This window comes from Meleagris gallopavo, chromosome 5, assembly GCF_905368555.1.
Source record: "Meleagris gallopavo chromosome 5, MGAL_WU_HG_1.1, whole genome shotgun sequence".
Lineage (NCBI taxonomy): Eukaryota > Metazoa > Chordata > Aves > Galliformes > Phasianidae > Meleagris > Meleagris gallopavo.
The window spans coordinates 706,331-718,349 of NC_139408.1; the positions used below are offsets into that span (position 1 = coordinate 706,331).

Sequence of the window (12,019 nt, forward strand, 5' to 3'; positions counted from 1 at the left end):
AACACTGCTTCCACTTGAGGTGCTACATTTGAATAGTAAAAGTAAATCATTTGTTAGAGTAAGCTTGGGAAGGCCTACGGAGCATAAAAAATCAATGTGTCAAAATTAGGGGGTCTGTTAATTTTCATCTCTTATAATTTACTGTTTTTTGCCTATTTATTATCCCCTGGACAGCCCAATGCTTTTTTTCCTGCTTGAGGTTTCAAGAAATATCAGTAACTTTCAGCGTCCTATGAATAGTTTGTTTCCCAGCCCACCATAATCTCTGTATCCTACAACAGTCTAGATGGTCACTGATCCATTAACAAAAAGAAATAGACTTCTAATTTTAAAAGGATGTTTTGAAATAATTTTTAAGAAGTATTTTCCTCTTCTATCCCATATCTTTTTCCCATTTAACTTTCCTCTATTTTTCCTGATAATATGGACAAAAAATTAGGGAAATAATGAAAAATATTTGAGGAAAGGAAACAAAAGATAGTGGAAGAGTAAAAGCTGTTTTCATTGGAAATTGGGCAAGGAAAAAATTCTGTGAATGTCTTCAATTTGGGGAAAATTACTTTGATTTTGAAGTGGGTAGGAGATCTTAGGAAAGATTCTGGCTGGGTTCCACATGTGGAGCTACTCCTCGTTGTCCCAGGTTTGATGTTGCTAGGGAATTACAAGGTTTGGGAGTTTTTGAGAGAGAAAAGGAAACAACAGGTACATCTGCGGGGTAGGAGCCTGTAGACAGCAGTTATCTTCTATCTTCTCCACTTCCTCTGCAGTCTGTGTGCTTGGATTTCCACGTTCTTAAGGAGGGAATCATTAATATGCTACATTGCCACCAATAAATGCAAACAGCTTACTTCTAAACAAAAATCTATATGCAGAATTGAAAGATGTCCCAGTGCAAAGTTCTGCTCTCGGCTGTTGGGTGATGCTTTTTATTCCTCAAGGTTTGCTTAGAATTTGCTGCACAAAAGAATGCAGAATAAAGAATTTTTAAAAATACTGAAGAATTGCCCTTTGGTCTTTGTGGTTTGTTCTTTTCCTCAGAGAAAAAATGGCTCAGGCATATGATTTTGCTCTGGATAAGATTGGCATGGAAATCATGTCATACCAGGTATGTTTCCTCTATGAAAACACATCTTATTTCTAAGTTGATATCAAGTACAGTTGAACGCTGATTTCATCATATGTACTATTTTTTCTTGAATAGATCTGGGTGGATTACATCAATTTTTTGAAGGGCGTGTAAGTATCTTGAAAGATTTGTTTCTTTTTTTTTTTTTTTTAAAGTTAATATAATGTCGATGTTCATACCAGATATGATCTGTAACAGCTGACATTAATCTCTCTCCCCAACATTTAGAGAAGCTGTAGGATCTTATGCAGAAAACCAGAGGATAACAGCTGTCCGCAGGGTGTACCAGCGTGGGTGTGTGAATCCAATGATTAACATAGAACAGCTCTGGAGAGATTATAACAAATACGAAGAGGTAATCAAAAGCTTAACACTTGTTTGTGACTTAAAGATATAATAATCTTACGATCAAGTATGGTGCCCAAAATTGGGTCCACTAAATTAGGTGTAAGAGATGACAGGTACTCTGCAAAGAGGCATTTCTGTACCGTGGTGGTGGTCAGACACTGGAACAGGCTTCTCCGGGAGGTGGTTGGTGCCCCGTGCCTGTCAGCGTTCAGATAATGCCCTCAGTAACCCGCTGTAACTTTTGGTCAGGCTGTTGTCGTGGTGAGCTTTGAAGGGCCCTTCCAGCAGAACTGCTGTCAGTGTCACGGTGTCACACTAAGCACAGTAGTGTATGGTGGGTACAACGGCATTTGGCTGTGATGGCTTGGATTTCCTCTGCGGTATTCAGTTGCACGTTCTCAGGTGCATACAAAATGCTCCTCACCGTTACAGCATTGACTCAGGTGAGTCTGCTGTCCCACGCCGTCAGCAATGTCCTCACTGTCCTCAGCTCTATGACCCAGAAGCTGATCTGTAGCTGCACCTCCGTAGGATTCATAGACACTTCTGGTAACGGCTTGTTAACCTCCCCCAGTCACACAGGTGGGAGTGCTGAACTGGGAGTCGATGCCTCTGTGCTCGGCGCTGCTGAGCAGGCACGTCCCTACAGCACCCACCCACTTCCCTTATTGCACCCAGTGCTGCTGATGCCGGCGCACCATCAGTCAACCATATACTGTAGAGGGAAGAAGGGACTGTTTCTCCTTGTTTCTGACTACGCCAGTTGTAGGACTGGTGACAGGAGTGCCTCCTGGCACCCATAGCCCTGCACGTGTCCTGCAGTAGCCCGGTGCCGTGCTCACGACAGCCACTTGAGAAGATCCAAGCCATCTGCCCTCTGTGCTGGAAAATGCCCCATCCCACTGCCAACGGCCTCCCTATCAACTTTTGTCTCTTCCCCACCCACACTGTAAATGAAAACCATTGCCACTTGCTCTACCAGTTCCGTTGGTACACAGAACACAGTCAGAATGGACAGTCAGAATGTCAGAACGCCTGGCCTGTGTTTATTCTGTGTCCTCTTGGTGAGGCAAGGAGGGCAGGGCAGCAGTACAGACAGCACTGCTCATCTGAGGGCTCTGAGGGACAGCCACCCCTGCAGCAACAGCCCAGTGAAAGAGATTGGTGTGCAGCTCCTAGCACCGAAGGTTACTGGGTGTTTGCTGTGGCTAAAACATGCTTGAGTAAAAGCCCTCAACTTGCCCGCTGGCTCAGTCGGTAGCAACTGGGTAGCAGTGTGGTGTCAGCTGCACGGGCTACATGGGGGGCTGCTGGGTTTATGTTCTATGGCTGTCCCAGATCTCTCAGCAAGAGGCCAGCTGGTGCCTTTCCCTCGTTCCCCCAACGTGTTGGTACCCAGCTCAGATGCCTCTTTGGAAGAGTACTAAAACTGTTGTTTCCTCAAATCCTGCTAAGTACTTAAGGAAGATTGATCCTGAGCCAGGCCTGAGCAAAAGGGCATTGCCTGTCCTGCCATCAGAGCTGCTCTGTTGGGTGGGTGCTCCTGGGACTCCATAGCCTGGCCCGCATCCCCTTGGTGTGAGCTGTGCTGTGGGGCAGCACCGTGCCCTCATCAAGCAACTGTCTGGCCGGGCATTGTGCCGGGCACTTGTGGGTCTCACAGAGGGACAGCTATGGCCATCCAGTGCTTCAGGAACAGGACAGGAGGCAGAGCAGTGAGATTTGACTTGTCCAGGAATGCTGAATGGTTCCTATGCTGTCTTCATCTTCATCTGGTAGGCAGCACGCAGCAGCTGGGCAGGGAACCACGGCTCTGTGCGTAGGCACTGGCCACGATTTAAAAGGAAAATTCTAATTTGCAAATACATTCATTCTTCTGCTTTCTCCCCCATCTGATTTATGTAAAGCTCATTGTGTTTTGAAAGCCGTGGTAAGATTAAAAATGTACTGAGATGTTTCAAGTCACCTCAATTTTATTATCAAATTTATTCCCTTGTAAATAAGTTCTTGTCCTTGTGTGAAATGTTTATCAGGAGAAATCCAGAACCTTTTAAGATCTATGTTTGAAGATGGCTTTCAGCTTCCTGCTCGCTTTTGCATTCCCCTTCAGGCTCTTTCTGTACGAAATGAGATTTGGCAATTCCACAAAGAGCCAGTATATTACCAATTCCTTGTTTTGCCCTTCTGCAGGGAATCAATATTCACTTAGCGAAGAAGATGATTGAAGACAGGAGTAGAGATTACATGAATGCACGGCGCGTAGCAAAGGTACAAACTTCCGATAAGTTTTGTTTCCATTCTACAGACTGGCATTACACATGCTTCTCACTTGAACAGAAAATGCACGTTAAGGTATTAAGCTTGGCATGCTGAAATATTTATATCGGTTTCATAAAGCGAGTTTTTTAATATGCTCAGATCTGCTGTTCAAAGCATCATTTCTGTTCCAGGAATATGAGACGGTCATGAAGGGGCTGGACCGCAATGCCCCCTCTGTCCCCCCCCAGAACACCCCACAGGAGGCTCAGCAGGTGGACATGTGGAAGAAGTACATCCAGTGGGAGAAGAGCAATCCTCTGCGTACAGAGGATCAGACTCTCATCACAAAAAGAGGTAATGAGGTACCACTGTAGGATATGTAGGGTTCTATTTCTTAGCTCCATTGATGGTCTCCAGCGTAAATAATAATGTTTTAGTATTCAGGGATTGTGGTGTAGCAGAAGTTGGTCAAGTTTTTTCTTCCCGTTCTTGAATTGTGTGAATTTATTTTTTTTCTTTTCGTCTGTTTAGTCTTTGCTTAAGGCAAGCTGAAAGCAATGTGTAGATTTGGGGTACAGTGCTATGGCAGTGTGCCACCAAACTTTAGAGTTGTGGATCACAGCCTGACCTTATGGCTGATGCTCCTGAATGAGTTCTGCTTCCAACTCTGAGGAGGAGGCGGGTTGTAGCTGCTGGTTGTGATTGATCAAGTTCCAATGATGTAAAAACTGCAATTGTGATCATTCCATTCAAAGCCCGTTAGTAATAGTTTCTAATTTAATCGCTGTTTCTGTATGTCATTGTGCAAGGTAGTACTATTTCTGCAATAATATACAAGGAATATTTCTTACATTTTTCCCCCTAGTTATGTTTGCCTATGAGCAATGCCTTTTGGTTCTGGGACATCACCCAGATATCTGGTATGAAGCTGCACAGTATCTTGAGCAATCTAGTAAGCTGCTAGCTGAAAAAGGGGTAAGGAGAATGCTGATAGCTTTTTTTTTTTTCTTATTTAATTGCTTTAACACGGTGTATGTTGTTAATGTTTTCTCAAATAATATCCAAGGGGGGAGTGAAAAATCTCAAGCATCTTAAGTTGCGTCACATTCAGAATTTTAAATTTGGATCTATTTTAAGTAAAAAAAAAAACAAAAAAAACTGCATCTGGGATGATAAGAATTATGAAAAACTGTTGTAGTGTTGTCTGGTTTTAGGTTGGGGTTTGTTTTCTTGTGAGATTTTCTTTGACATCGCTGATTCCTTCAGTACTGGGGAGATGAGTGACTCCTGATTGGAGCATTATGAGGGCGCTCAGTGGATCTTGTTGTGCAGAGCAGATAATCCATGGGCAGGCCATCGGCACTGAACAATTATCGTATTTATTTTATAACAGGACATGAACAATGCGAAACTTTTTAGCGACGAGGCTGCTAATATTTATGAGAGAGCCATCAGCACTTTACTAAAGAAGAATATGCTTCTCTATTTTGCATATGCAGATTATGAAGAGGTGAGCAAAAAAGCGATGTCTGCCGTAAAACCAAAGACATCTCTCTTCAATACTGTCATATTTTTGAAACATACCGAATGCAAAAGCATTCTGAACATTCAACTTACTGATTCTTCTAACTTTAATCCCACCCAATGTTTCTGAGACTAAGCAGACAAAATGGGGAGGGAAAAAAACTATAGTTTTAATTGTTTTGAAAACGTAATGTCTTTTCACTGAACTGTTAACTCTATTTTTCAAACAACTGTGAAAATGAAACTGATTAGTTTACATTTCTCAGAGCATCAGTTTCTTCACTTATGAAATGGGGTAAGAGAGCACCTTTTCTGTCTTATTCTTGGAGGCTGAGTTTTTCCTTGGCTACTATGGTGTTACACAGACTCGATGAGTAATGCCTGACACTGGTTGGTTTTGCACATGAGCCATCAGGAATGAAGACGACGTCCCATTAATCAGAGGAGGACTCACACATCCACAGTAGGGTGTATTGTGCCCGCTTATTGCAACTTGAGTCTCTGCAGGAAGATCTGGAGCATAAAAGCAAACAAATCTTCACCCTTAAAGAAAAAGCTTCCCTTGGCTTTCAGGGCAGCCTCGAGTATCCAAAGCATACCAGCTATTAAAGTTTTTCAGTGTTGCACAACGCAGCATGGAGGGCTGCAGCTGGCAGCAAACAGAAAGGGATTCTTTGAAATGCGTAGGTTTGGAAGTGAAGATGGTGATTTTCATATTTGCTGTGCAAGTTACTTTTTGTTGCAGAGGAAGGAAATCGTCTTCTTATCCCAAACACCCAAAATGGCCATTCTGCTGCAGTATTGCTAAATTAGATTCAGACATGAAAAGCACGTACGTAAACACTAGGAAAAACAGAACGGGGAGATTAAAGATGGACGTATATTGTTTCCAACTGAGGAAAAAAGGAAACAAAACTCTTTTTTTTTTTTTTTCCTTCATACTGATTTTTGCATCCCCACAGGTGGTTTGTAGCAGTGTTACTAAGCAGTCTGTATTTCCTGTTTATGTGCTTTAGAGTCGAATGAAGTATGAGAAAGTGCACAGCATATATAACCGGCTCTTGGCTATTGAAGACATTGATCCCACTCTGGTAAGATGATCTCCTGTATTGAGTTCTTCCACGTTTGCATATCCACCTGAGTACAGCCACCACCTGGGGAAGTACTGACGTGAGGTCTTTGGGTCACAAGAATAGCTGAGCAGGTGGAGTGCTGAGATGGCAGAATTGGATTAGGATTTCAGCTAGATTGGTAACTCCAGGCTGTCACCCATCCAGACACACCAAGTCATGCACACGTTTATCCTCTGTGTCCTTTGGAGAATCTCTTAAAAGAAATTATGAGGGGTCACATTTTATAAAAAGCTCATAAGAATTGGTGCACGTCTTGCTGGCTCAGCTAAAATTTCCTTTTGCCTCCCCTTCACAGATTAAAAGCACGTTGCTTTTGCCTGTTGCCTTCCCTAGAGAAATATATTCTTCTGTGTATAAATCAGCTTGCAGATAAAATGGCAGTTCAGCACGTAGTTATTAAGGTGTATTGCTGTGCATCTACTTATGTTGTGTCGTAACAGTGTTGATCCTAGTGTCAGCTGTGCTGGTACAGAGCAAATAGGCTGAGAGCTAACCCGCCCTCAAAAGGTGACTTAGTTTGTAAATAGATGTGAAAAAGCAGGAGAGAGAAGTAAAAAGGTCTGAGGTCTAAAATTAAACAGGTGGGTGCCAGAGGAAAGGTATCCATTTACTGGCATATTCTATTCATTAGACAGAGCTCATAAAGCTTTCCTTACATGCATTCTCTGAGAAGGCACAGGCCAGCCCCTCCCACTGGAGGAATGCAGTTGTTTGTGATCTAATTCTGAGCGGAGGAAGAAATGCAAAGCACAAATTAGCCCATGAATTAGACGGCACATTCTTGACGTTCTGATCAGGTATAGCTATTTGCAGACAGCATGACTTGTGTCTCGGATTCCATAAAAAAGAGTAAGAGGTTTCCATGGGCTTTTTGCCTGTTCTTTAGCCCTACGGGTATCTTCACTTAATGGAAAGTTGTTACTCTTAGAGTAAATCCTCTTTCTCAGAAGGTACAAGCTTATGGAAATTACACTTACCTACTTCCCCTGCCTTGAGAAATGTGTGTATTAACTATTGTCACTCTGGGCAATTGGTCTTAGGTACTTTACATTTTTTTAATTCCTCTGTGGATAATTTTGCCTCGTTGTTTTTAGCATAGCAACACAGAGGCACAACACAGACTTGTTTGTTTCTAATACAACTTGTTAGCTGTAATTTGTGAGTAAGGATTATTTCAAGTAGAGCTACAAACTGCACATCCTAGCACTCTTTGTTATTACTGAAGGTAACATTAATATGCTCCTTCATAGGTTTATATCCAATATATGAAATTTGCAAGGCGAGCAGAAGGCATAAAATCTGGAAGAATGATATTTAAAAAGGCAAGAGAGGACACCCGGACCCGCCACCACGTCTACGTTACTGCAGCTTTAATGGAGTATTACTGCAGTAAGGTAATTACAAGTGCTCACTTTGGTACTGAAGAAGCATGGGATAGTGTGCGTCTCACTGAAGCTTATAACTTCTTCTTTTTAATGTTTGCAGGACAAATCTGTGGCCTTTAAGATTTTTGAGCTAGGGCTGAAAAAATACGGAGACATTCCAGAATATGTACTGGCATATATCGATTACCTGTCTCACCTTAATGGTAAGCTTCATGCACTGAGATGCCCGAGAAGCTTTAGGCTGTCTCCTCTGTGAGCTCAGCAGAGGTAGAGCTTTGTTCTTCTGCCACCTGTAAGCATAAATATATTTATATTTTTGAGTCAGAGTGTCAGTAATTTTGTAAGAAATTGTTGTAGGTCTCTATGAATAAATGCAAGGCCTTTCTCTAGATCTCCATCACAGTGAGATATTTGGTCTAATAATTGTGGAGGAATACACAACAGGGCCCAATTAAAAGTTACTGAGATAAGTCGTCGTGATAATTAAAGAAAGCTGGAAAAAAACCCAACAGTTATCCTGAATAAATGGCAAGCAATAGTTGTGCTGTTATTAAAGAACCTCTATCAGGACAGGTTTATTGTGACAACAAAAAGAAATGTGCAAATAACAAATTCACAGTAGAATCTGACACTGTTATATTGTTGTATGCATGTTCAGACTTGGTTCTCATTTCTGAAAAACAAATCAAGGTATCAGAATGTCAGTCTTTAGTGCAGTGTCCACACCAAAATGAGCTGTGCTTTACTCAGTATAATTTTTCTTTTTTTTCTTCTGTTTTTAAAGAGGACAACAACACAAGAGTTTTGTTTGAGCGTGTTTTAACTTCAGGGAGCCTCCCACCTGAGAAATCGGGGTACGTCCGTAAAAGCTGCTTCGCTACTCTGAAAAACCACTTTCAACTACAAATAGCACAAAGTAATGAGGGAAGAAGAAAGAACAATGAGACAAAATTAGCTACAGATATTGCTTCCCCCCTTAATGCTCTCTAAAATAGCAGCAACCAGACAGATTTGTGCAGGTTCCTATCCCGCTCACAGTGACGGTCATTAATTTGTTGATTTTTAAAACCTCGTTGACATGGAATTGTTAGGGAGAAAGTGCAAGATCCTGCTGCGTGGTAAGCACTCAGTAGTTTCAGCAGGTGGCATGGCTTACGCCACGTATCACTCAGTGGTGCTTTGGATAGATGACGAAAGGGAGCTGATGATGTCTTTCAGGTGAGTCAAGAGTTTATTGAGGAGAATGCTGAACTGTGCCCAAGCAACCAAAAATAAAACTATGAATGAACCAAAAAGGGCACAGATTAACCATTTACTGGCACATTTTCATTGCTGCTGTTTAAATTTATTCTCTACAGAATAGTTACTAGGCCTTTTGCATCCCAGGTGTTCACCATTATTATTACTGTTGGACACAAGCATCAAAACTAAGAAATCAAATACTGCCCTGCTGTGCATGGTCATTCTACATTTCCCTTAAAAGAAAGGAATAAATAAATAAATAAAATCACAGATTATTTAAAAGCACCTTCTTCAAAGGTGAACTCCAAAGTGGAAGTTGAACCATGTCCAGAAGTACGGTCAGACGTTACTCAAGTTAGACAAGAGATTTTGCACAAACCTGAGTTGCAAAGGAGCACAGTGCTCATCCAGTTCCAACCCCCTGCTATGTGCAAGGTTGCTAACCACAGACTAGGCTGCCCAGAGCCACATCCAGCCTGGCCTTGAATGCCTCCAGGGATGGGGCGTCCGCAGCCTTCTTGGGCAACCTGTTCCTTTTCTTTTCGTGACAGGGTCTATTGCAGAGATGAGCTGAGTGTATAGTGATTAAAGTCCTCTACCTCTGAAAGCTTTTACCAAAATACGTGAGGCACTGGGATGGTAATGGATGCTATAGATCAAAATTAATAAATGCTAGAAATGGCAGTGTGTTCCCTGATTTACCTCCTTAGCATCTCTCATCTTGAGATCTTTATAATTTGGATTTTTTTCTCCTTCGGTAACTGCCTCTTATCTGTTCTTTTACAGAGAAATCTGGGCTCGGTTTCTAGCTTTTGAAAGCAACATTGGTGACCTTGCCAGTATCCTCAAAGTTGAAAAACGGAGGTTTACAGCATTCAAGGAAGAATATGAGGGTAAAGAAACAGCTCTGCTTGTAGACAGGTATAAGTTCATGGACTTGTACCCTTGCTCTGCAAGTGAGCTCAAGGCTCTTGGTTATAAGGTGAGTAAGTGGGTAAAACCTCCTTTTACTGTTGCTGGTTTCAGTCATAGCAAACTTAAGCGGTTCCTTCTTTAGCACTTGTTTTTCTTTTCTTGGTAGAATCTTCCTCCTCTTTTTCAATTGTAAATGATAGTTAAAGTGCTTCAATGCTGCTTTTTGGAATTTAAATTCGAGGCCAGAAGCCTGTGCCTGGTGGTCTCCCATCTCATTTCTGACCACGTGTATTTAAGTGGTGTATGAGTCCCCTGCCAGTCCATAGAGCTTTCGAAGTCGCTAAGATGGGAGTTCTGTGTAGCGTGATGCTAAGTAGACTGCCAGAGGCAGAAACAGCTCTGCTGGAGAAACTGCTCTTTCCCTTATATAAATAGAAACAGAACCTTCAGCTCCTATCTCAAAACAAGTGCCTCAACTTCATTTTATTTCTTTATTTCACTAGATAGATAAGTGATTTCTGAGAAGAAAAAAAGGTCACTGAAGTTAGTAAAACAGCTGAATTGTTGGGCTTCACAATTTCACAGTGATCTGATAGGTGCGGACGAGTCACAGTGAGCCACCGAATGTTTTTGTCTTAAAGCGTTGCAACAAAGATATTTTTAAGTCACAGGTGTGTTTGAGAGAGCATATGTCTTAGGTGTACCCAAGACTATTCAGGCCAGGGCCTGGTTTGTGTTTCTTCTGACTTACCGTAATAGAATCGCTTGAACTGATGCACGTGAACTGCCATACAATTCATTTATTTTCCAGCTAGAGCAAGCTAGAGAGTGAAATGAGGGAGAAATGGTAATTGTGAAGCTTAATGGTCTGCACCTGTTCACCTAAATCTTCTCAACCTAAAAATGGTGCCATTCAAAACTGCTAAACACGGTTCCATTCTGAAACACCACCACGTGTTTCCATTCCCAGCTGAACAGTCCCACTGTAGGACTGCAGTGTGTGATGACAGTATGCAAGCTGTGCCCAGATGGTCTTCGAAGAGGACAGCTGTAGTTGTCATTATGATAAAGCGAGAAGAAATGAGCGGTCCAGAGAGATGTTTTGTTCTGCAGTTTAAACGGTGTAGTAATGCCAAGTTCAGTGCTGTCTTGTTGGCTTTCACAGGACGTCTCCCGTGCCAAGTTGGCAGCTATAATTCCAGACCCCGTGGTTGCGCCGTCCATTGTGCCTGTTCTCAAAGATGAAGTTGACAGAAAACCCGAATATCCCAAACCAGACACTCAGCAGATGATTCCATTTCAGCCACGACACTTAGCACGTAAGTCAGAAGTTCAGTCAGCAGTGGCCGTAGTTTACCCAGCAACAGGCTATTAGTTGGGCTGCTTAGCAAACCTAATCACAGACTTCTTACAGTCACACAAATCTGTACTTAAATTTTAGGCTGTTGCTTAAGTGGATTGCTAAAGGCATGCGTGTATGTTTTACCTACATCTAAGGTCGCATGAAAATAAGTACAAGTAGATTTTGTGTCTGGCAAGTGGTAATAAGCTGTTACATACACTGCTCATAGACTTGAGGTCAGTAACTCAACCGTATGTAATTAGTAATTAGGCAAAAGTAACAGAGTAGTGATTATCTGCACCTAATAATAGAGCTGTTAAAGCAGTACAAGTCTCGCTGTCTTGCACTGGATTCGCATACTTTTTCTTCCCACAGCTCCAGGTTTACATCCTGTACCAGGAGGTGTATTTCCTGTTCCACCAGCAGCTGTAGTCCTAATGAAGCTCCTGCCACCTCCTATTTGTTTTCAGGTGTGTTATGAGTTCTGAAAGCTTAGATTTGCAGAAGTTGTTCTAATTTGACAGAACCACATTATATACGAACTCTATTTGAAATATCTGTTTTTTGGTTGTTTTTTTTTTAAACAAATCAGGGTCCCTTTGTTCAAGTGGATGAGCTCATGGAGATATTTAGAAGATGCAAACTGCCAGACAGTAAGTTGTTTGTTCACTCTGCAGTCTGTACTAGTGTGCATATGACTTCACTTTACATATGGATATTACTGTCTAAAACGCAGGCCTCCTTT

The 12,019-nt window shown here is 42.0% G+C and overlaps 1 protein-coding gene across 1 annotated transcript in view; it reads left to right on the plus strand.

The window, feature by feature from the left end:
- The window catches only part of CSTF3 (cleavage stimulation factor subunit 3), a 42,622-nt gene that overhangs the window by 28,869 nt on the left and 1,734 nt on the right, over window positions 1-12,019 (plus strand). The window contains exons 6-20 of the mRNA XM_019615202.3: window positions 1,039-1,105; window positions 1,202-1,236; window positions 1,355-1,481; window positions 3,665-3,742; window positions 3,925-4,087; window positions 4,599-4,708; window positions 5,127-5,243; window positions 6,274-6,348; window positions 7,641-7,784; window positions 7,876-7,978; window positions 8,560-8,629; window positions 9,804-9,999; window positions 11,098-11,251; window positions 11,650-11,744; window positions 11,867-11,927. Coding sequence (XP_019470747.2) covers window positions 1,039-1,105; window positions 1,202-1,236; window positions 1,355-1,481; window positions 3,665-3,742; window positions 3,925-4,087; window positions 4,599-4,708; window positions 5,127-5,243; window positions 6,274-6,348; window positions 7,641-7,784; window positions 7,876-7,978; window positions 8,560-8,629; window positions 9,804-9,999; window positions 11,098-11,251; window positions 11,650-11,744; window positions 11,867-11,927 — 1,595 coding nt within the window. The remainder of the gene's footprint in view (window positions 1-1,038; window positions 1,106-1,201; window positions 1,237-1,354; window positions 1,482-3,664; window positions 3,743-3,924; window positions 4,088-4,598; window positions 4,709-5,126; window positions 5,244-6,273; window positions 6,349-7,640; window positions 7,785-7,875; window positions 7,979-8,559; window positions 8,630-9,803; window positions 10,000-11,097; window positions 11,252-11,649; window positions 11,745-11,866; window positions 11,928-12,019) is intronic.